Raw genomic sequence first — 23,522 nt, 5'->3', positions numbered from 1 at the left:
TGCTTTGGCAACCAGTAGAGCAAATGGAAGCTTTTTGCACATGGAAAAGGAGGGGAGTTTTAAAAGAGCTTCTCATCAGCCAACAGAATTCCACATGCCTTTATGGAGGGGTGACAAGATACGCAGCAAGAAGCTGATGGAAGCTCCTTCCCCAGCACTGGCAGGGTGCCACTGCTGCAGAAGCAAACTGCATTTTGTTGGCACATGGCAGTAACACAGCAGCAACCTGTCTAAAACAGCGCCCTTGAATGGACGTAGGGAAAAGGCTCTCCAATACATCATGCTTGGAAACAGAGACTTGTTAACCTTTCATTATCTACTAAGTCTCCTACTGAACAGCTACCCCCCCCGAAAACATACTTTGGTTTCACTTGTGCCCAAATACAGATATTACAAAAACCAGTTACAACACAAGTACACTGCAAACACTGGAACCAATGAAGACTCCAGAGAACAGCTGCAGGAGGGAAGCAGCAATTAATTTCAAGCCAACTAGAACAAGTCACAGCACGCAAAATGAGTCCTGATGTAACCACGTCAGTGGCCAGTCTGCTGCTGTCTCTACAAAAGGATATCTCCGCTTCAGTAGAGGCAGCTGAAAGCTGCTCTGGTGATATTTCTACACGGTCTTTTCTCTTATCCGAGCGGCGCAGGATGATCACGGAGTGGATGTGCACGATGCGGCTGGTGTCAACCTGCCGGCACAGGAGGGAAAACAGATCATTGCTCTTCGACGGCAATAACCACCCCTAAGGCAAAGCCCGATTCCCGGCCGCCAGCAGAGCACCGGTAGACACTAGAGCACAGCCAGGGACGCAAACGGGAAGCCCGCCTGACTCTACTTTGGTTTTCATAGCGGCAGGAGACGGGAGGCCGAGACCCCGCAGCACGGTCCTTACCCCTCAGTAGGTTGGGCAGAGCGGAGAGCGGAGTCACAGGGCTGCTTGCTCGGGGCGAGTGCTCCAGGCAGAGTAGAGTCCAAACCCCCAAGAAGAAGCTTTAGAGTGAGTCAACGTGCTCTTACACCAGCAGACAGCTCATCCAATCCCTCGTCTTGCTTGTTGCAAGACGCAGGCTGCGTTCATCAGGGAAGCTCAGCTTCCTTTTAGCTCCCTAAAGGCTGCACCCTCAGAGGTGTGCAGGCAGCTTCACACTCCACCAGAAGGCCAGACTGGGTGGCCTTGGTCCAGAAGCTGTGCTAGCACAACACTGTGCCTGATACACAGAGGCTCAGCATCGCTTCTTTCCCTTGGTGCCTAAATGGCATCTGAACTCTTCTAGCGATCTGACCCAGTCCCCTTTAAAACAGAAGGCAATGAGGGGTGCATCGTGTTCAGCATGCTGACCTCCAGCCCTGGGCATGGGCTGAGCAATTTATTTCACTGTTTTCGTAAAGTATTTTAATGTACCCAATTTAAAAGTAAATAAATTGTCTTCACCACAAGCTGCAGTCCTCCTCCCGGCCATTTCCACACTTATTCATAGGTTGTATGGCTTGGAAATCCACCCAGGACCCAGAACAGCATTGAACTTATAAGGCCTGATGCTGAGATGGACAGCATACCTGCAAGTCTTCTCCCTGTCCATGGGGATTTGGCTTTAAACCTTCCCCATTCAATATCTGAAACAGCTCAGACGTCTGCAATTATGTTAATGCACTTTTTTGTGTCAAAGGATGACGCTGCAATCCTGCAGAATTCATCTGCTTGGGGTTTTGTTGGATACAGTGTTTTTAAAAATAGATTGTGAAGCAAGCAGTGTAAGAAACAGGTTTTACAACGTGTGTTAAATAGAAGTAAGTTTACTCCTCCTTTCAGCCAGGTCGTCCTTCTGGCTTTCTTTATTGCTTTATGATAAAATCTGCCAAAATAAGCACTTTATCTGCCTTTGCCTGCTTAAAGTTTCAGGTGCAAGTGTCTGAGAGCATGTTCTTTAAAATCTCCTGTTTGTGTTGTATGTTTGAGTGCTGCAGACAGACCTGTCTCACTTCAGACCCAACTGATGGTTCTGCCCGACCTCAGGATTTTATGTATGGCACCTTCCTAACAGTCTTAGAGACTGTGGAAAAGAAAGGCTGGAGCGAGCCTTTGAACTTTTGGCAAGTGAACTCAGAGCTTGGGAGTTCAGGGGAAGTTTGGGACAGATTAGTTGGGCAAACGGTGAAAACACGTTAACCACTGCCCATTCTGCAGTGTCCCTGTGTTACACCTTGTTCTGTCCGTCCTGTATCTATCCTCCACGTTCATACGCAGTAAACGTAAACGTACATGTTGTGCTTCAGCCCTCCAACCTGTAGTTCAGCAGCACTGAACCAGGTTAGTATTTGGACAGGAGACCTTCCAGGAGAGTTTATTTACTGTAGGAAACAGTGTTTGCTTACTGAGTCATGTTTTTCCAGTACTGAAGTCAGTCGTGAGTCTTCTGGTTCTGGGACCATGAGCTGTAGGAATTCCAGCTTTGAATGGAATGAAAGCAAGTTCTTCAGCGTTTTTGGTCATGATGGAGCTTTTGGCAGTTGACTGCAGAGTAGGAGAGTATCCTGGCCGAATTCCAACCTGGGTGATTACATTCAGCTGACTGAAAATGAGCAGCGATTGCTGCATTTCACTGTTGGGCAAAGTCATTTCCACGCATGAGATTAAATTCATAAAGTGGCTCAGGGTAAAGCAGAATGAAAAGGACGTACAGAAATGTCCCTTTAACCCTCATGGGTTATTCCTGAAGGCCTTGCAGGGCTTTTCGGTTTGCTGTCACATTCCTCTAAATGCTAGGGATCCAGCTGCTGGGCCATTGCTTGGAATGGCTGTCCCCTGTCACCGGGTGGTCTTCAGAGCAGTGGTGCTTTTTATAACACACATACATATTCCCACACATCAAACAAGGAAACAGAACAGGAGAAAAAGAAATAATAAAAGAACATCCAAAGTTTCCTTTCTTAGAGATTAAAACACTGTGACAGTGCTGCTCGGCCTGATCTGTGGTTGGTGTTTTGATTTCCAAAAGGCCGAGTGATCCTTTGATTCAAAAAGGTAGAGAAGTTCTGGTGTAAGATGTAGAAGGCAGCGTGGAAGCATGTTTCCTGTTATATTGATAGCCCAATGTATAATGGTTTTCTTTCTCTCTCCCTGACTTTCCCTACTTTATTTTGTACCCAGATTTTCTTGCTCCTGTCTGAAATGTGCCTTGTAACTTTACAAGTTTTCAGAAGACCACTGTGTTTCACTGGGATAGGAATACTGCATCTGCTTCGTAGCAGGAGGATGTTATGTGTATTACAGCTTAATTCTGTTCTACTTTAAACCTAGATAAAGAATGAAGACTGTCTGTACCATTTTGATTACCTCTTCTAGGGTTCAAAGAGAGAACCATTTCCCCTGACCTTCATTTGCTAATGGCTCAGCTTGATCTAACTGGTATACAGATAAACTTGCTGTTACACAAAAATTCCGGTAGGAAGAACCACCTCAATGTCCAAAATTCCTTTGCCCCTGCTGGTACTGGTGGCTCTCTGTAACCATCTAAAAGCTGAACTACGCAAAGTCCCAAGAGCTGTTCACAAGAAGCTTGTGTGTGAATGAACAATGCTGCCATCGTCTTGAGAGATGAGACGAAGGACCCGTCACAATGACAGCTCTGCAAGTTCCAAATATGAGAGTCGTGCATACGGAGTTTCATGCTTTGTCTCCAGAGTGATCTTCGTTCTTGTTAAACTAATTCCACCTCTTGTCACAAGTTTTGCTTTTGGATTTAGACCATCATTAAGCCACGGAACTCCTGTGTAAATCACTTTTTTCCTTTGCCCCCTCTCTGTTTTACACAAAGACTGTTAACATGACTGTTAGTGGAATAAGCAAAGCCAATATTCACAGGGTTTAACTCTCTACCAATAGCACCTTTTGCCCCAGAATGCCTTACAAACACCATACAGCACGCATGTCCCAGAGTACGACTTGTCATGCCATTTCTGTTCACTTAGGCACCACCTCAGTTTCCCAGGCTGATGCTTAGGGACATTTCAGCTCATAGCATCTCACACCATAAGTCAGACGCCACCCAGAGGTGCCTTTCAGGTCTGAGAGCTTTCTCCGTGAATGTATTCCGAGCTAAAGAGACCATGTGTGCATCCTGCGGGATGATGCCATCCACCTAACGGGAGCATCCTGACGTGATGGAGGGCATGGCAGCAGGAGGGCATGCTGGCACTCCTCCTGTCCGACTGTGGGTGCGACGAGTAGGTGTTTACTGCGATGAGCACCGCAAAACGTGGCTTGTGGCTGCGGAAGAGGCAAGTGTCCTTTGAGCTTCCCAGTGATTGTAGCTTTGCTGTTGCAGGTGCCTCTACTGCATTGCCGGTAACTGCCTGCTCTTTTTGTTACTTTCCCCCAGGAGGAAGGTATGCTGAGGGCTCGGATCCAAAGAGTTCAGGTTCCCCTGGGTGAGGCGCTGCGACCCAGCCAGCTCCCCCCATCCCGGCTGCCTCATATGTGGCAGCTGTCCCAGGGTGAGCAGTACAGGGATAGTAACTCTCGCGTTTGGGAGATAGAGCACCATCTCATGGTAAGGATGGTGGCAACAATAGGCCATAGTCATGCCTGTTTGTGAAGTCGTTTGAGATCCTTGAGGGACGGCAAAGGACTGTTAATTTGTTGAAGTCCGTTAGCGCAGCCACAGTAACTGTAGACGTATTGAACTTTTCCTTGTCGCTTACAGCTTGGTGGTGTTGAAGAACTGCTGCTTAAACTCGTGCCTGGTGATTAATCTGGTATGTGTAGACGTTATCCCTGCTTTGTACTGTGCTCTTGTTTATCCCCAGCCATTCTTTAATATGAATTTTTGTCTTTCAGGAGCAGTGGCTCTAGGAAGATGTCGTTGTATATTTTGTACAATAAATGATTCTCTCACCACTGAAATGCAGCCACCTCTGAGGTGGAAGCAGTTTAACAACACACAGCAGCATCACACAAGAGTTTAGGACAGGCAGTGAAGAGGAGTATTGTGTCCAAGTGAAACGTCAGGGGGAGTTCTAGGTAGGCAGAATGTAATTGCCCTAAGTGGAGTTTGGCCAGGATGCTGGAAATAATGCCCTAGCGACGTTGGAAAGTGCTGTGGGCTGGTGAATGGTCAGAAATTGGAAAGGCAGCACCTCCCTAGTGCTGGGCTGAAGTCCTGTGATCGCTTCCAGTAACAGCGGTGCTTTCCTGTAGAGGTCTCCCATCCAACTACTATAGTAGCGCCACCAGTTTCTGCTTGTCCTTTGATCTCTTAACAGAACATAACAGTTACAGCTGTGTCTGACCCCTGCTTCCTGGGGGTTTGAACAGGATGGAGCTGTCCTCCCGTCCGTGGTGTTGTTTGGGGTGTTTTGGGAGGGAGGGATTTCCAAGAGGCTTTGTCCTGGAGCGACATCAGAAAAAGCCCTCCTTGTTGTCTTTATGGGACCTACACAAGTCATTCTGTTTGGTTGTTTTTTCAAATGCCTATATATATGTGACTAACGCTGAGTCCTTGGCTGTGTAGAGCTCACAGAGAGGGCTTTTACACAATACGTGGTATAGTATAAGGTCTAGAGGCACAGAAGTGTTAATTTGAATCTTTGCTGGAATCTTTGTGCATCCAAGTGGGAAAGGACACGTTTTGGCCAGAAAAAGGCCTCCAAGCCTAGTGACATAAAACTTCCTGTATTCATTGTCCACATTATCATCCTTTAGCCAGACACAGAGAATTCTTGTGTATGTTGGCAGGCATCTGCAAGCAGCAGTAGGTGTTTTCTGCACCTTGACAGAGAGGGAAATTAGGAGCCCTTTAAAGTCTTGGCTTTGAGACTGTGTCTTGCTCCCCTGCCCCCTGAAAAGCATGTTGTTTCTACAGTAACATTTTCCTATCCTTTTAGTTCTCTGAACATGCCCCAGAAGGATCCCTGCCAGAAACAAGCCTGTGAAATACAGAAATGCTTGCAAGGTACCAAGTGTCATTTTGTCTCTTTGGTGGAACTTAATTCTTTTAACTTAATCCTGTTCTCCTTTCACCTTGAGAAGATAGAAAGCACATTAGCATCACCTGGATGCAAAGCAAACAAAATTGTGATCTCTGGCTTTAATAAATTCCCTTGTGCTCGATTGTAAATAAGGAGGCACCATTAGTACCCAAGAGCGCATTTGTAACAGTAATATTGTGCTTATTTCAGAGTGGTGTTATCAATGCTGGTAGTGAGATCCGAAGTGTAGTCTTGGGACTGAGCTGTAGGTGTGGAGAGCTAGACATTATAATGAGCTGTTTCACAGAGTGGGTAGTGAGGATGGTGGGTGGATTGCATGAGAAGACTGCAGAGCTTCTAGATGCAGGCGTGTTTTAAGAGCAGGTCAAACAGATGTCTGTCAGGAATGGGTTTGGTGTGTGTGATCTGGCCTCAAGGCATGAGCTGGTCTCCTTCTGAAAACCTTTAACAGCTACTTTTTATATCTGAGCTAAATAAGGAGGGAGATTATGTGATAATGTGGGTTTTGAGCCTAAGTTAGGAAGAGCAGACTTGTCACTTGCAGAGGACAATACTGCTTCTTAGAAAAGGATTTGCTTTATAGAACGAGTAGGAAAAAACATTCCTCTGTGCCAAGGCAGCTCAGCCATATGGGAAAGAGCTCTTCCTAACTCACCTGGTAGAGACCTTGACCAGTGTGCTCTGAGCTTCATGTGAGAGTAACTCGTGGTGTTAGCCCAGGGACAAGGAAGCAGGAGGTGAGTGATGCCACAGCTAAAATCAGCCAGGCCGGTTGCATGGCAACTCATTTGTGCCTTTATTTTATTTACAGACTACAAGCAGGTTAGCTAAAATATAGCTGGGGCGGATCATAGGAGGGAAAGCATCTGGGAGAAGTAGGGAAAAGCAATAGTCAGTTACTGGTAGATGTCTGTCTTTCCCAGGATTGTTTTGCAGCTGTGTTCAGCTCAAAGCAAAGGCTCAAGCAAACCCCTCTACATGTCCCTGACATTTGTTGAGATGCTGCCTTTTACTGTTTTTATTGTTTGGAGCATTCTCCCATGAAAGGCTGGCTTCTCTCCCCATGGTGACTGCACTTAAAAAGCTACTGTTTGACCCTGGTTTGGTCCAATCTCTGACAGTGTTCTTTTTATAACATTCATGGAAGTTGTTGCAAGTGTTTCACCTGTGTAGGTTTGCGTACAGGTTTGATCTGAATGGTGAAGCGTTAGCAAAGAAGCTCTTTGACCGTGCTACATGCACAGTGTGTGCGTGTGCACCACTTCTCTAGCTTTCATTTTGCAGTGCTGCTGTTACTCATGTATTATCATGCTGTGGAGTTGTCTGAGTTGCACAGAGAGGAAAGCAGAGAGATTTGCATAGAGCAGAGACAATGATTAAATGCTTTTAAACAGCTCTTGCTTTCAGAGAAACATGCTGCCCAGCAGCTGAAGGGCTGAGCTGCGTTTGTCCCCTCCAGGGACAAAACCTGTTCCCCTCTCCAGACTTAGTTTCTCCTTCTTATTTTCCAGTGAACAACTACATGGAGTCTAAGTGTGAAGCTGTGATTCGAGAAATGCGGAAGTGCTGTGCCCAGTACCCCAGGGGCAGATCCATCTGTTGTTCAGGGTTTGAGAAAGAAGAAAGGGAGAGAGAAAAGTTAAAGGTGACGTCAGAAGGAATTCCCCCATCACCTCAGTAACACAATGCAGCTCCAGCAGGTGCCGGAGCAGGGACTCACCTGCAGAGCTCGTGTGTGTTTTTTTCAAGCCTTCTTTAGACTTTCAGGAAAGCCAGATCGCTCCAAGGACACACCACCCGGCACACCAAAAAGTATACCGTAGTACCAACAGATGGCCTCCTTAACAGACTGTAGTTTCTGTACCAAAACATCATCTGCATTGTCTTTGCATTGCACCTGTGTCTGTGAAAAGTCAACTTGATGTTTTTAGGATGCTTACCTTACTCTATTCCATCCTTGCTCTCAAAATGGAGAACCGGAACCGAGTTATTCTAGCTTCTGGAGTGAGAGGTACAGGAAATGAGCTCAGACAAGTGAGTGAGTTTAAGCATGACACATGAAACAAGCCCATCTTGACACAGCAAAGGTATTGCTGCCATCGTGCAGTAGTTCCAGACATGTGCCTGTCCAGTGGTTCAAGCTCAAGAAAGGGAATCAGGTCTGGGGATTGTTCCTAGGTCTTGCATAGATCACGAGTGACTACAGTCACTTTGCCTAAGTGCCTCACTTTCCCACTGGACAGACTTTTGATTACTTTCTATTTGAATTGCCTACACGCTGCTATTTGCATGACAAAGATGTTACAGGAACATTATTTCAGGGATTGCTACAGGAATAGGGTTTTTTTAACAAAAAGCAATATTCATTTGAAAGATCTGACTGTTGATATAAAATTTATAAATTTATAGTTGAAAACCTTTAAGCAATATGTTACAAACCCAGCATCGTTCAACCCGCTGGTACCCAGAGGCCTATCACAAAGCCCTGGGCTAGATCCAAGAACTGATTTAGGCGCTGCTTACTCAACAAGCAGTTGTAGGCACTTGCTTTCAACACTTTCAGACTCACTCCCAAGCCGGCTGTGTCTGGACCCCAGGGAGAGATGGCTTTTCAGAAGCTCTCACCTGTGCAGCAAAATTTCCTGTGACCTGTAGGAAGAGCTCAGTAGACAGGTTCCTGCATCACCCTTCAGAGCTGCTTAAGTCTCTCTGACCCCTGTAACAGGAGTCCAGGCACTTCAGTGGGTGCCATGTCCATTACAGGGCTTAGGCACCTAAATACCAGACTTAGAACCCACTAGGCTCCTAACTCTGTCATTAGATCTAGCCGTAAAGGACTTTTGTGCTGTGATCAAGTACAATTTATGAAATACAGCTTCAGTAAACAGACCACTGTAGTCTAGGCACAATAGTTGAGTGTATTGAAGCCTAGAAGAGCCAACCATCTGTATTCACTGCTCTGAAATACCATGATACAAAATAAATGACTGGAACAAACTGTGGTCTCAGCTTGGTTGTTTATTGAGAATACAAGGTAGCTGCAAGCCAGGCGGCTTGGCTGCCATTCACCGTCCAGGGCTGAGTGTGATATCATCATGTTTAAACAGAAGCTGCTTGGTATTTTTATAACTCATGCTCAGGATTGGAATAATTCAGGGCTGGCCTTTTCCTCCCACTGCCTCCCCTCAAAAAGCAAACCCTTAAGACAACATAAGGGCTTTAATATTCTTGCAAAGGAGGGGAAAGCGATCACAATGTGTGAAGCACCTCAAACACTTGGGTGAGTTGCTCGTTTTTCCATTGTGTCTTACCTGAGCAGGAGCAGTGGAAAGAAAGTTACCAACAGATGATAAAAAATAAATATATAGGCTTCTGTCATGCCTATTGATAAGCCCTGTCTCCAGGCCCAGTTCTACTCAGGTGGTACAAACTTGCTTGGCAGAGAGGCTCAGGAGCCAGGGTGGCAGTAGAATCACCTCCCACCCCAGAAGCATCCACTTATTTGGAACAGGGGTGATTGGTACCAAGATCATCAAAGAGAGGGGTTTATTAAGGCAGCCCATGGTCACTTGCAGAGAGGGGGGAAGGCTGGTGGCCTCAATCATTTAGGTTGGAAAAGACCTTTCATCACCAAATCCACCACTAAACCATGTCACTAACTGCCATGCCTACATGTCTTTGTATACGTCTCTACGTTCACCGTGCTCAGTACAGGGAGGTGATCACTTCCCTGGCCCTGCTGCCACACTATCGCTGATATGGGCCAGGATGCTGTTGGTCTTCCTGGCCACGGGGGTACACACCTGGGCTCATGCTACTAGCCTGGCTGGAACTGCTTCTGTCAGTCAAATGCAAGATGCAGGGTAAGACAAAACCACTCTGGTTCCCTAGAAGTCAAGAGACCACACATAGAAGCTATTAGAGTAAAGCTGTTTAATAAAATATCACTTCAACAAGCATTTACATACAATATATAAAAACACTTTAAAAGCCTAGTGTGTTTTAAACCTTCTCATACTGTAACAGATGCCAGAAGTTGTTGAAACAAAACCAAAAGGAGCAGGGGTGGGGAAGGGTGGGAACACCTCACCTTGACACCTACAGCAATGAAAATGCATCCCTAAAGAGGCTGATTCAGCATCAAAGCTTCCAGTGTGGGCCCCAGCATCAAATGGTGCCATCCACAAGCCCCACACTAGAACAGCAGAAAGAATACCATATCCCAATGTCCTTGTTCATTCCCTTCCTGCATTCACATCAAACTCAATATAGTTTTGTCCTGTTTCCCCTTTCAGCAGCGTTTTAGCTCCCTCTCTGGGCAATTTCTCTCCATAGCAGCAAGTTGGGACTTCATGGAGCAGAACCCAGCACACCCTTCCCTGGGGCTGGGCAGAAATAGTGACTTATTTGAGCCTAAAAGTCATCGGTACACTCTGTTAATGATTTACTTTGAGCTTTGCCATTGCAGAAAGCTTCGTGGAGATTAGTGCCTCTCACAACAAGAAGTTGTGTTATGCAGCACACCAGGAGGAGGGGCAGCAATACTGTTTTCCTACAGGAACAAGAGGTACCCTGCAATAAAAGTGTATCTATTCATGCATCTATTCTGCAGGGTTCCTAGAAACAAAACACCAAACCAAAACCACCACCATCACATGTCACTCCCCTCCCAAACACCAATTTCCTGAAGACTTTTGCTGCATCACATCAGTCCTGCAGTCCCAGGTGGCTTTTAGGAAGACCATCATTCAAAAGACTTCAGCCCAGCTGTTCCTTCATTCTCCTTGGCCATGTACAGCAGGACAGGACCAAAAGACCTGTCCTGGGTTCAGCAGTAGCAGTCATTTTTCTCCTTCTCAGTAGCTGGTGCAGTGCTGTGTTTTTGACTCTCAGCCTGGGAACAGCGCTGATAACACCGATGGTTTTAGTTGCTGCTCAGTGAGGTTTACTCTGACCAAGGACTTTGTGAGCCTCATGCTCTGCCAGGGAGGAGGGGAAGCCAGGAGGAAGCAGAGACAGGACACCTGACCCAAACTGACCAAAGAGGTGTTCCATACCACAGCACGTCATGCCCACTATATAAACTGGGGGCAGTTACCTGGAAGGGCTGAAATCACTGCTCAGGTCGGGTTTCCTCATTATCTGCAGTCTTTTTCAGATCCTGAGGGTGAGAAAACCTCGGCTATGTCAATGTGTTGCTACACTGACACTCCAGTCAACATGAACCGCAAGTTCCAACACCTCTGGTGGAAGAACCCACCATTCCAGCAGCTTCTGCGGGAAGATGTCCGTTTCTGGCCATACTGAGAGCAGCAGCGGATGATCAGACAGGCATTACACAGTGCTGGAGATGGGGTGCAGCATCCCCATCACCCATGCACATCATTGTTCTCTGGCATGTTTCCTACTGAAGGATGGATGACTTTCACACACAGAAGAAATCCTTGGCAAGAACTCCTACATGTACCTGCTTGGAGGGCAATATCATGCTGTCACCCAAGTCCCCACGCTCTGCCAAGCAGCAATGCCAGCCCAGCCCAGCCAATGCAGGACACCTCTAAGGGATTTTCTGTTATTTTCCATCATTTTCTCTTGTAGGTCAGAGTTCTGCTGTGCACACAGCTGCACTAGGGCAGACTGTCCAAAACCAGCCAAGCTCTGCATCTGGGAAAGGGCTGCAGTGGATGGAATTAAGCAAGCATCTCTTCTGGTGGAGATTGTAAACGCAAAGGAGGAAGACCATAACCAAAGCAGAAAGTTTGGAAATGAGCCTCTCCCACAAGAGTACAGCCTGGTTGTCCCAACAGTTTTGTCATTTCAGTTGCTTGCAGAGACTGGGGAGATAGAGTCTGAGCTCTAGAGAGGCAGGAAAAGGACTGAACTCACGTCTTCCCCTGCCACCACTCCAGCAGAGCTGGCAAGAGGGACCCTGGACCAGTACAACATACCCTAAAGATACATGCATTTCCTGCCTATGATCCTGGCCCACATGATTACAGCTCTAAGAGCATCACCAACTCCAAAGTGGCTAGAGAAGGTCATGGCAGACCTAAAAGCATCAGTGCGAGGCCCAGGGTGATTTACAGGAAGTCAATACAGCTGAAGCACACGCTGCTAACCTGATATGAACAAATCTAGCAGACTGGAAGCCTGCCCTCCACAAGAGAGCACCTCAGCACATTTCAAAGGCTAAGCAGTCAGTTAGCAAGTGAGAAGCACTTGCTCTAACGCTCTAGAAGCACACTCCAACAGAACAGGAAGCTTGGTGACTTTCAGAACACATGATGAGGGAAGGACCTGGACAGCCACCCGCACTGCTCAGTTTCCATCAGCAGTGCCAGTGCTGCAGTTCCAGTAAGGGTATAAATAACGGCAGAGAAGCAGCCAAACGGCTATCTAAGTGCAGTGCAATGGCAGGGGGAGGGCAGGAGCACCCCCAGCACCACATATAGCATGAACTTGCTCCTTATGAACATAGCCCGGCCTGTCCCAACACTCCAGCATCCACCCCAGGAGAGTCAAGCACAGTGTGGATTGCACACACCATCTCTGTGCAGAGGGATGAACAGGCTTTCCAGGTACTGGGGCACAAAAAGTGCGAGCTAAGCAGCAGTGAACAGCTGGGAGGTGGTGTACACATATCCTGGCAGACAAATGTACATGTAACAGCCCTGAGCACCTGGGAAGAAGCTCGTTTAAGAGGTTTCTCTGCCATTACATGTTTAAGAGGCTGCAACTCATCAGAAAATTTGGGCTGGGTGTATTTAGTGGGGAAAGGAATCACAATGATACACTGGGAGTCATGAGCTTTCAGACAAATCCCAGCACCTTAATAACCCAGAGGAAAAGGTTGGAAATCAGAGGCAGTGGTGTAAGAAAAGAGGCTGCAACCTACAAACAGAATGAACTGAACATGTTTACAATATCCTTTGACTTCTAAGTGAGAGAAAACAACAGCAGAGGAGGGCAGGGAAGGCTGGGCATGGAGAGTCAAATGCAGTTTCTAGGATGCCATTCCAAGCAGGAATCCTCCAGCAAACCCTCCAGTCACGATAACATTCTTCTTTAGAAATATGATCACCTAAGCATGGGAGAGAAGAGCCAACAGTGTTCAACAGCAGCAGGTCACCCACCCTCCCCAAAAGAAGACACCCCTCAGGCTCTTCTCCAAGGGAGAGGCCGCTGCTTGGGTCAGGGAGAGTACTCCCCTTGTGACCTCCCCTCCCTAATTTAATCACTGTGTGTGCAGCTTCTGAACTGACCCGGTCCCAGTGCAGCTCTCATCCTCACATCCTCCAGGCCTACACGCTCCAAGGCTATCTCCCAACCAGCAGTCAGTCTGACACAAGGGGCTGCTAACTCTGTGTGCCAGAGCAGTGTACAGCAGAGCCCAGGGTACACTGGGCCACCCTGCTGCCAGATCTGCTTAGCTTTTCTTGTTGGGCTGAAGAGACACCTCTCCCGCAACCCCAGCATGTTCTGTCCCAACCCCAAGCAATTTGAAGTGACACATGGTAAGCTGCTGTCATGCCTAGATGCCACCCTGGCTGTCCCAGACATGCAGAAATAGAATCATAGAACAGAATCATAGAATTGTTTAGGTTGGAAGAGACCTTTAAGATCACTGGGTCCAACCATAAACCTTACGCTGTCAAGTCCACAACTTAGCCATGTAGCCACATGCCACATCCACATCTCTTTTAAACACTTCTAGGGGTGGTGACTCCACTACCTCCCTGGGCAGCCTGTTCCAGGGCTTCATAACTCTTTTCAGCGAAGAAATTTTCCCTAACACCCAATTTAAACCTCCCTGGTGCTGCTTGAGGCTGTTTCCTCCTGTCCTATCTCTTGTTACTTGGGAGCAGAGACCAAACCCCCACCTCTCTCCATCCTCCTTTCAGGCAGTTGCAGAGAGCAATAAGGTCTTCCCGAGCCTTCTCTTCTCCAGACTGACCCCCCCAGGTCCCTCACCCATTCCCCATCACACTTGTGCTCCAGGCCCTGCACCAGCTCTGGTACCCTTCTCTGGCCCCGCTCCAGCACCTCAATGTCTCTCTTGTAGTGAGGGGCCCAGAACCAAACACAGGATTCGAGGTGTGGCCTCACCAGTGCTGAATACAGGTGAACAATCACTTCCCTGTCCCTGGTGGCCACACTATTGCTGATACAAGCCAGGATGCTATTGGTCTTCTAGGCTTTACCAGTTCAGGCAGACAACATGCACAGCCTTTGCCACCTCTCCAGTTTTGCTGTCATGCAAGCATTCCTCCCTTGCAGTTGCACAACAGAGGATCCATAAAGGCCCAGGAGTCAATCCTGCTTTCTGATGTCCCTTCAGCTAAGCATCTGCACATGCCCTGGGAGAGCTGTCTCACCTCATCCACTCTGCTTTTCACTTCTGGAGACATTTTGTTACCACTGCTGTGAAATTTCAGCTGCTGCTTGGCTTTGTTCATGTCCCGTTCTACCAGCTTCCAGTCCACTTTGATGTATCCCGTGTGATTTGCAATCTAGAGTTTTGAGGGGTGGAAAGAAAGTTCCTGGAGTAACGCCCTGGGTGACCATGGCTAAACAGAAGCCCCCCTTACCCACCTACCTTCCCTGCCCATTGCCACCCACCACACACTGCTCCAGTGGGCTCAGAGGATGAGCACACGAGCTTAAAAACTTGACAAAGGACCCACCCCTGCAGCTGTATTGACTCTCCTGCAACATCTGTGCTCACAGGAATCCCCTACCAGCAGGACACACGTTGCAGTTAAGCCTGTTTCAACCTCTATTCTTTAATGCAATGCTGGCATCTGCCTTTCACAACTGCTATGGATATTGTCGGGACTCTCTGTAGCTCTCCTGCTTCTGTGGGTGGACACAGCTATTAATAGCCTGCTCCTCTCTATTTTATTTGGGCAGGATGATTCAGCAGTGAAACTCTCCATGCTCAGAGCAAGCTTTTGGCTTCCAACAGAACAAGCAGAGCCAGAAGAGCGGGGAGAACAAGTCACAACACGAGACAGCTCCTGAGAAGCAAACAAGTAAGGTTGTTGAGCAAGGCCTGAGAGCTGCTCTGCTCCTGCAGCATGTACAAGCTACATATGCACATCAAGGAGATCCCCTCAGTGCCAAAGGCTCTTGGAAACCTGGAGAAACGACTGAGGACAGAGAAAGATCTCTGTTTCTCTTCCCTAGTGCTTCACAAAGAGCCCCATTTGTGCTGGCCTGACTCAAGTAGCCAGTTTGACAGGGAGCACATCACAGATATGGACAAACCCTTCTTGACATCTAGGGCTGTTTCTCTTACCTCCATGAGACCAACTACAGGACTAAGTACAGCAGCAGCATGGTTCACCTGCTCCCTGCTTCACTCAGATGCCCCTGCAGTAATAGCCCCAATGTGCCTTTGGCCTGGCCTTTGTCAGCAGCCCCTAAACCAAACAGCACCTTTTGGGAATGCTCAGGTTTACACACACTGATCCTGCTTTGCCGCTGCATCTACCCCAGGGAACACTCACCCCTGAAATCCACGGTCACACAGAGCTCCACATGGAGCCCCTGGAAGAGCAGGGAACTGGACCCACATGTCCCAGCAGGTAATGATCACCAGACAGCCCACAGCAGAGCTCTGGTCCCCACCAGAGAGCTCTCAGAAAGCCTGGCTCACTGTTCATACACACCTGAAGTAGGAAGAAGCCACCTCCCACCGCTGTCGCTGCCAGCTTTCCAACTTTCTGGAAGACGAATCCAGTACACCTACAAATCAACCACGTTCCAGTCAGGAGAATGAGATGACAAACACACCCTCCCCAGCACGCTGCCCGCAGGCAAGGCTGCCTTTGGCAGTGGTTACCCAGGACTCAGAGACAGCTGATGAATAGCACAAGAAATGCAGGTGCAATCAGAGAGTAAGGATCTGCACCCAGCTTTACAGCTTTTCGCTGCTCACTGTCACATTTCAGCCTTTTACAGTTTTGAGTCTTCTCTCTTCAATGTCAACTCCCCAAAGGAGTCATTGGAAACACACGCTTTCACCAGAGGCAGAGGTGATTTTAGCTTTGTCTTTTTTAACTGGCATCATCTCTGAAGGGAAACCAGGCAGCACATCTGCTGCTGCTCCACGACAGAGCATGGGAAGCAGACTGCAAGGTGAGCTGATTGTTGCCCAAACAACTACTTGCTTTTCATTTTTCAGAGGAGAAAACTGCCGAAGCAAGCAGACGGCAGTGCTCTAAAGCTGTACTGGTCTCCAAGGCTACACATTCTCAACATGAAAGACATCACTGAAGCCACCAGAACTCAAGCAAGCGACACCCCATTAGCAAAGGGCTAATGTATTGTATCACTGAAAGCAGACTTTGACCACAGTTTCCTTACCAACACTGCAAAACAATACAGCAACCTTCTCTCACCCATTTCTGAATACATACATTTAGTGAAGATACAAGGGAGAGATCTGTCCTACGCTTGTAAACTCGCCCCATGCCAGGAGAAGCAGCACAGCATTGTGATTACACCAAGTTTGCAACTCAAATAGTGCTGCTGTGGGAATGAAGCTGTGAACAGAGCCACAAGCCACAAGCACTTGCTCCAAGTGGCACAAACCCCATCAACCATGCCTATAGATATAATAAGCCACCTCCACAGGAGGTTTAGTGCACATGTCTGAAACACATCCATCTCCAGGGAAGAAGGTATCCTTGTTCCAAGAGCCTCATATTTACCTGAGTTTAACACCACCACTTTATGGCAGGAGTTAAAGAGAATTCTCTCACCTCAAAAATTAAAGCCTGATGCCATTTTCTCCCCTAGGAGACAGCCTCAGTTCTTCAGCTCCGTGTTAGAGACAGCTTTTAAGACCATGCCAGGGCACATTGGGCTGAGCATGCTGGACACCTGTCTTCTCTGAAAGGCTGCCAGATGCACCCCCTGCAGCTGCCAGCGCCTTCCCAAAAGCCCAGCATCCTGCCCTGCTACAAGCAGCGACAGCAGCCCCCAGCACCTCTCACCATCCCGTCACCCCTCCGATCAGCAGCTGCGTGGCCACGTTGTACTTCTCAGCGCTCGACCCCGAGCTGGGGGCGAAGATCTTGCGCCACCAAGGCTGCTTCTTGGTGTACTCCGCCAGGTCCAGGACGTTGAAGGAGTCCTCCGCACCTGCGGGCACACAGACAGGCTCAGTGCCGGCACTGCAGCCCCACAGCCCCCCGCCAGCTCCCCCGGGACACGGGACCCACACCCAGCCCCATAGCCCCGCAGGGTCTGGCATCCCCCTGGGACGCCCCACGCCCTCCACCGAGGGCTCCGGAGCCCCTCTGGCCCCGTGCTGTCTCTGTGCTTCCCGTTCATTCCCGTGCGGAACGGGCTGAAGAGCGCTGTCCCGCCGCGGGACGCTCCCCGGCCAGGCCCCGCTACCGGCCGCCGCGCGTAGCCAACGGAAACGGCCGCACGCACGGGGAGGGGAGGAAGCCGGGACCCCCACCGCCACAGGGAGAGGAACGGAAGGACCCCGCCATTCCCATCCCAGTCCCCATCCCCATCCCCATCCCCATCCCACCTCCGCCCCGCGCCGCCATTCCTCCGCCAACGGCCCGCCGCGGCCAAGTAACCCCACACGACGGCGTAAGCGCGTTCACCGGGGGAAGGCCGCTGTGACGTAGCGGCGGCGGCGCGGACGGTACCGGGGCCCGCCGGTTCGATTCAACCCCGCCGCGCCATCCCCTCCGCTACCGCAGCGGCACCGCCTGCCCACGGGGGTGCCCACGGGGGTCCCCGGGGCCCTGCGTGGGTCCTAAGGGAACCGGTTCGGGTTACACGGTGCTGGTGCCGCACGGGGCAGCCGATGGTACCCAGCGGAGGGACAGAGCGGGCTCCAAGGGCATCTTAAAAGCTGCCACGGCGCTTTGCTCCCCCGGACACGGGGCTCGTTTTCCCGTGTTGGTCACCCAGAGGAGCGGGGCACGTGTGTGGTGCGGCTGGGGGCTCAGGCACGTTGGACGTGACACGGAGCCCTGCCCTGATGTGCCCCGGCCACCCCCGGCGGTGATGCGGGCAGCCGGGCAGTAACACATCTGGTTGTCTGCCCTGAACAACGATCCCTCCCGCGTCTGAGCCGCTCCTCACTCGAGCTCCTGCAGAACCGAACGCACCTTCCTCCCACTTGGGGACGCAGCTGCCCAGGGAGTAGCAAAGCCCGGAAACCTGACACACAACAGGCAAAAAGCGCAGAGATCCTCCTGGGGATGTTGTAAGCAAAGGAGGAGCTGGCTTGACCCCCCTGTGGGGTGAACGGGAACCAGTGCACGAGTGGGAGCCGGAGCGCAGGTGGGGGAACAGCGTTCTGGGAACCAGCGGCAGCATTCAGCCTGCGTGGCTGCAACATCCTGGTTGCCAACAGCACCCTCTTACCCCCCTCAGGCCGGCGGGGACAGATGCGGAGCTGCGGCAGCATCACACGTGTTTCCTGCGCTGCCCTGCTGAGGGGAGCTGCCTGGAGCAGTGTGTGCGCACCCAAAGGAAAGTGGGGAGACGGGGGCAGCGATTGCTCAGTGGCTGAGTCGTGCTGTCTTGCACGCAGTCATCCCCTGGGGGCTGCTGCCCCACAGCAAGTTTGGGCCTTGGGACTAGGCGGTCTAAGGTGCAGAGGGCACAGCAAGGTACAGCTGGACACCATGGGGATGCAGGAGAGAGAATCCAGGTATCCAGCCCTTGAGAGCCAGGGACCCTGTAGACAGGATGCTCCAGAGGGCTTTCGCTCTCATAACCACCTGGAGAAGGGGACTGCACTCCACAAGGGTTTATTTACTCTCTGGTGACTGGAAAGCTCTTGCATTTGCTCTCCTGGGCAGCCAAAGCCCCGTGGCATTGCTCAAGATCAGGGCTCCCCTCTGCTCCCACCACACTCAGAGAAAGCCCCAGTTGTCCCATACCCAGCGGATCAGAGGGCATCTCCTGCAGATGCAGTGTGGTCACCCTTTGGTGACCCAGTAATCAGATGTAGCTGTTAGTGAGACTGACAGACAGATCCTACACCGACTACTGAGCAGCCAAGAGCACCATGTCTCTGCCAGGTCTCCACCTCGGCTGTAGGCAGGGCTGGCAGTGAGCAGAGCAGCTTCCCCTGTAAAGAGAAGATATGGGGCAGGGGAGGGGATGGCTGATGGGGAGGGGTGGCTGGGGGCAAGTGGGTGCCTGTGGCAATGTTTTGTTTCGAATATCCCATTGAACACCAATGTCAGGTGGCACTGGGGTCTCCTGCATGTCCGTTATGTGGTGGGTTCCCATCTCCATGCAGCACATGTTCCCAAGTTGTCTCCTTCCTCTAGGCAAAAGGCTGCCCGCATGCACTGGGGCCAGGCAGGGCTCCTCTCATGCCTTCTCCTTGGTGCTAGCTGGGGTGTTCCCTACACACATGGTCCCAAAGGCATCCGCTGGCCTGAGCATCTGCAATATGGTCCCATCTTTGCCAGCACACGTGTGCCATCACCCAGGGCAGCTTCCTCTCATGGTGGGAGAGGAGCTGGGCTGATGTAAAGCTGCAGGTCTGGGGGCTCCTGTGCAGCAGGGTCAGGGCCAGCTTGCCTCTGCCTTTATAGGGTGGCACAGGGGCTGGTGGGCACGGCAGTGGGGCCCAGCAATCCACCTCAGCACCCCACAACCACTGGGGCTTCTTGCAAGGCACCTTCCTGGCCAGCAGCCCTGTTCAGCTCAGGAGACACAAGCAAGAGCAGCCACTCCCCATCTCAAAGGGTTCCCCTCCCTCCTGGCACCACCACTGCCTCCCAGCCTGTGGTCAGGGGCAAGCAGTACTGGGCAATAACGCAGTCACCAAAACCATACCCCCTGGCCAGTACCTGCTTGTAGACCTCCCCCAAAATGCTCTGTAAATGGACCCACGATGCCCCTCTGTGCACCTCAGAGAGGCACCATACCTGTCCATCTCCACCAGATAGGAAATGTGTCCCGGGTGCGCAGGGACCTGGAAGGCTGCAGCGTCCTGATGCTCCCAAGCTGCTATCAGCGTGATGCGGCTCCGATGCTGCCAGCCTCGTGGCCCTGTGCTCTGCTGGGGCCACCACCGTGTCACTGCTTTTAGTACAGCAAGAAGCAGAGTCTGAATTCCCCTTTCCGTGCTGGGACATCTGCGCTGGTGTCACGCAGCCACGCAGGGACAGCCCCGGCTGGCTGCTGGCTGGGGGCACGCTGCAGCTTGCAGGAAGGAAATGATGTGCAGCTCAGCCCTGTCAAAGCAGGAGCACAGGGATTTTTAGCGGGGTTTCTCTCCCTGCTGCTGTCTCTCTCAATCTTTTCTCATGTTCTGGAAATGAAACAAACTCGGGCTCCAGCCCTTCGTGCCGCTATGGGTGCGGGTGACAGCCCTTCTCCTTCGCTCCCCCCCGGATGCTATAGGGACCTTTTAGCGCAGGCCAGCTCTCCCCCACCACAAAGGAAGGGGCTTTCTGCTCCCTCCTGCCAGCAGCTGGGATTCCTACCGGCTGGGCTAAGGGAACAAGAGGCAGGCTGAGCAGCCACAGCGCTGTGCTTAGAGCAGGAGTAAGCCCCTGGCTGCCCCTCGAGCCATCCCTCCTGCCGTGAAGCACTGATTTTGAACCACGAATGGATGCAGCCAGTCTGGAGCATGGGAAGTGATACTTAGTGGCTACTCAGACCATACAGATTCTCTCTTCCTGGCTTGCTGCTGCCTTGCAGGTGGCCATGGGCAAGTCCTGCTGCTCCCTGCAGCAGTTTCCCCTGTATAAAAAAGTGAATATAAATAAAAGTGAATAAATAAAAAAGCTATATAGAAAGTGATTAACAATTCCTGGATGCTCCATAATTTTCTTGTTCAACTCTTGCATGTGCAGGGAGGTGCTTAAGAGGTGCCAGGGATTTCCTGTGGCATTTGGTGCAATGAGTGAACGTGGCATCATCCAGGTGGGAATGGCTGGCAGCCTGGGCAGAGCCAGCCGGCAGTTTGTGCCCAGCGGCATAGGGATGAAGCGTGGCAAGCCCATGAGGAGGGGACTTACTCAGGGCATGTCTGTGGAAGAGCAGGGATGGGCTCTTGGTCTTTTCCCTTGGATTGCCAGTGCCACACAGCACGGGCAGTTTTGGTGCTCTCTGCCCATGCAAGTGCTGGGAAGAGGCTGGAGAAGGACTCTTCATCAGGGATTGTAGTGACAGGACAAGGGGTGGTGGGTTTAAACTGAACCAGGGGAAGTTCAGGTTCAGGTATAAGCAAGAAGATCTTTACTGTGAGGGTGGTGAGGCACTGGTGTGGGTTGCCCAAAGAAGTGATATATGTTCCATCCCTGGCAGTGTTCAAGGCCAGGTTGGACAGAGCCTTGGGCAACATGGTTTAGTGTGAGGTGTCCCTGCCCATGGCAGGGGGGGTGGAACTGGATGATCTTAAGGTCCTTTCCAATCCAAACCATTCATGATTCTATGATTCTATGGGTGGCTGCTGCTTCTGAGATACTCTGCATTCCGGAGAAGCTGCCATGAGTCACTTGCTCTCACATACACACAGAAAAAGTCCCAGAAGATTAAACATGGCTCGCTTTGCTCTGAGTCATTTTTATCTGCCCCATCACCGTACTGAGTTCTGGGAAACAGCCAGTGCTGTCGGCGTGCACGTGGGGCCTTGGCTCTGGCCAAGCAGGGTTCTCTGGGGCTGTCGGGGGCAGGAGTGCGTGCCGGCTTCCCCACCGTGTTTGCACGGGAGGACGGTGCCCTGGCGCTGTCTCAAGGGGAGGTTTGGGAGCAGGCAGGTGTGCTCAGGCTGCGCCTCGCTGCGGGCAGGGCTGGAACGCCGGTGCCTCTCCATAGGTCTCGCAAAGGCACAGCTCAGCTTTCTGTGGGGCGATGCTCATGCTTTGCAGTGGCACCCGCAGGGGTTTGCAGAGCCCAGGAAGTGCCAGCGCTGGCAGTGTCATCCCTCTGGGAACGTGGGCTCCAGTTTAGCAGGCTCTGCCGGCTGGGAGCGGGCTCCATGCAGATTCCTGGTTGTTCTCAGCACGCTTCTCTCTGCCCTGGCTCTCGTGTGCCTGCACAAAGCTCCCCACTGTGTGCAGCAAGAGATGAGAGCCGAGCCCCCTGCCCAAGTTACCTCCAAGTGTTCTGTTTCACACCAAATTTCCCTTCCCACAGCCTTATTTTAATAATATGGGGGGTTCTGCTCATTTGGGTCCCATCTCTTGTGTCTCTGGGTTAGGAGCCGGGAGCTGCCTCCCAGTACCTGAAAATGGTCAAACCCAGCAACCGAGCACCTACCAGTATCACAGCCATCAGCTGTGACTGTGCCCAGGCTTCTGTCACTGCAGCCCCCAATGGAATGCCTGACTGCCCTCCGTGACCCCGGATGTTGTTACCCCATAGTGCCTGGAGCATCCCTGCCAGGGTTACAGGCAAGAAGCCTCTGTGCTGCACCCAGACCTGGAGCACCCTTCCTGACAACCAACGCCAACCCTCCCACAAGCCCATCCTGAACTGCCATCCCCTGCACTGCTCCCTTCATGGTCACACTGTTTGCTTGGCCACGTTTTCCCCATGTGCTCCTTTCTGGAAGAGACACCTTTTCCAGCCTTTCCGGGTGAGCACGGTCTCACAGCACAGGGAGATTCCCAGGCACCATGACTGGAATAAAGTCACGTCCATACTGCAGAGGACACTGGTGCCAGAAGCCCATCCCTGATCTCCCATGTGTCTCCCAGACCTCCGGACAACCTTTCCCCTCCAGCCCTCAACAATATCCTTTCACTTCACCTCACCAGGACAAAGTGATGCAGAGCAGGCAGGGCATCCCCCCCACGTGTGACCTACTGCTTGTTTTGCCCCAAAATAATTACTGGAACATGAAGGACAGGTTGTTGCTCATCTTCCTCACACAGAAAGGGAGCCCCAGGCTGGTCACAGAGCCAGCAGCCAGGGTACAAGCAGGAGGAAATGTGTTTCTCACTGGCTCTTTGCCTCTCCTGGGGGGGGGGGAAGCACTTTTTGCCCCGGTTCCTGCTGTGTCAGCCCCTCGGTGACTGCAGGAAGGAGTGGGCAGCCCCTCAGTGGGCTGGGGTTTTACAAGGACTGAGGGGAAGTCCCGCTGCGTGCTCCTTGCTGTGCCGTGGCCAGACCCAGCTGCCTGGGATGGTTTTCTCCCTTGGGCCTGGGGCTGCAGTAAGGAGAGGGGTGGAAAGAGAGGGGGTGTCCTCAGTGAGGTGGTGAGAACTGGCCCCTCTCTAAGAGCCTATGGACATGGGGTGCTCCTGCACAATGAGCCCATGGGACGGGGATGCTCAGGGTCAGTCCAGGGCTGTGCTGGGCTACATGGGGCAGTGGGACGTTGGGGAATGTGTTCCCACATCCACTGGGATTACCTCTACCCAAGGGTCTCGGCTCCTGTGTGCTGTCCCATTGCCTACCAGTTCCACCTGCTCCACAGTAAGGATTCACATTTGGGATCCCAAAACACCCATCCCTCCACCATCCCCACTGCCTCCCTCCGTCACTCAGGCACCAAACCCTGCGACATGGATGCTTCTGC

At 51.2% G+C, this 23,522-nt stretch overlaps 3 protein-coding genes across 6 annotated transcripts in view; 2 read left to right on the top strand and 1 right to left on the bottom strand.

Moving 5' to 3' along the window:
• The first annotated feature begins 896 nt into the window (after positions 1-896).
• CMC4 (C-X9-C motif containing 4) lies at positions 897-8,992 on the top strand. 2 transcript variants are annotated; one of them, XM_057429669.1, is made up of 3 exons: positions 897-1,004; positions 5,891-5,958; positions 7,507-8,992. In XM_057429669.1, exons 2-3 carry the CDS (start codon positions 5,901-5,903, stop codon positions 7,674-7,676), a joined length of 228 nt encoding a protein of 75 aa, XP_057285652.1. In that variant the 5' UTR covers positions 897-1,004; positions 5,891-5,900; the 3' UTR covers positions 7,677-8,992. The 2 variants fall into 2 exon arrangements, with proteins under 2 accessions (XP_057285652.1, XP_057285651.1); XM_057429668.1 differs by lacking the exon at positions 897-1,004 and adding an exon at positions 4,888-5,027.
• MTCP1 (mature T cell proliferation 1) lies at positions 4,153-4,984 on the top strand. The gene is made up of 4 exons (XM_057429664.1): positions 4,153-4,285; positions 4,387-4,557; positions 4,711-4,762; positions 4,845-4,984. Exons 1-3 carry the CDS (start codon positions 4,169-4,171, stop codon positions 4,756-4,758), a joined length of 336 nt encoding a protein of 111 aa, XP_057285647.1. The 5' UTR covers positions 4,153-4,168; the 3' UTR covers positions 4,759-4,762; positions 4,845-4,984.
• A 204-nt stretch (positions 8,993-9,196) lies between the features above and the next one.
• FUNDC2 (FUN14 domain containing 2) overlaps positions 9,197-23,522 on the bottom strand; it is a 162,210-nt gene continuing 147,884 nt past the window's right edge. Inside the window, exons 1-5 of one of the 3 annotated variants that reach the window (XM_057429663.1) lie at positions 17,544-17,651; positions 16,996-17,143; positions 15,667-15,742; positions 14,371-14,505; positions 9,197-9,833 (exon numbers count right to left, since the gene is read on the bottom strand). In XM_057429663.1, coding sequence (XP_057285646.1) covers positions 9,813-9,833; positions 14,371-14,505; positions 15,667-15,742; positions 16,996-17,143; positions 17,544-17,562 — 399 coding nt within the window. In that variant the 5' untranslated portion in view covers positions 17,563-17,651 and the 3' untranslated portion in view covers positions 9,197-9,812. Of the gene's footprint in view, positions 9,834-12,891; positions 13,077-14,370; positions 14,506-15,666; positions 15,743-16,995; positions 17,144-17,543; positions 17,652-23,522 lie in introns of those variants that run through there. The other 2 variants (XM_057429662.1, XM_057429661.1) reach the window with 2 other exon arrangements.

Source organism: Pezoporus wallicus, unplaced genomic scaffold, assembly GCF_028554395.1.
Source record: "Pezoporus wallicus isolate ANWC-B61680 ecotype Strahan unplaced genomic scaffold, APGP_CSIRO_Pwel_v1 contig_14159, whole genome shotgun sequence".
Classification (NCBI taxonomy): domain Eukaryota; kingdom Metazoa; phylum Chordata; class Aves; order Psittaciformes; family Psittacidae; genus Pezoporus; species Pezoporus wallicus.
Note: the sequence above shows the minus strand (reverse complement) of the source record. Positions and strands in the feature narration are given on the sequence as shown.

Excerpts from the sequence above, each read along its gene's own strand:
- MTCP1 (XM_057429664.1), top strand. The coding sequence starts at position 4,169 with ATGGAGGGCATGGCAGCAGGAGGGCATGCTGGCACTCCTCCTGTCCGA. Across the intron at positions 4,286-4,386 it reads GGCTTGTGGCTGCGGAAGAG|GAGGAAGGTATGCTGAGGGC; the intron begins GCAAGTGTCCTT and ends ACTTTCCCCCAG. Across the intron at positions 4,558-4,710 it reads AGATAGAGCACCATCTCATG|CTTGGTGGTGTTGAAGAACT; the intron begins GTAAGGATGGTG and ends TGTCGCTTACAG.
- CMC4 (XM_057429669.1), top strand. The coding sequence starts at position 5,901 with ATGCCCCAGAAGGATCCCTGCCAGAAACAAGCCTGTGAAATACAGAAA. Across the intron at positions 5,959-7,506 it reads AATACAGAAATGCTTGCAAG|TGAACAACTACATGGAGTCT; the intron begins GTACCAAGTGTC and ends CTTATTTTCCAG.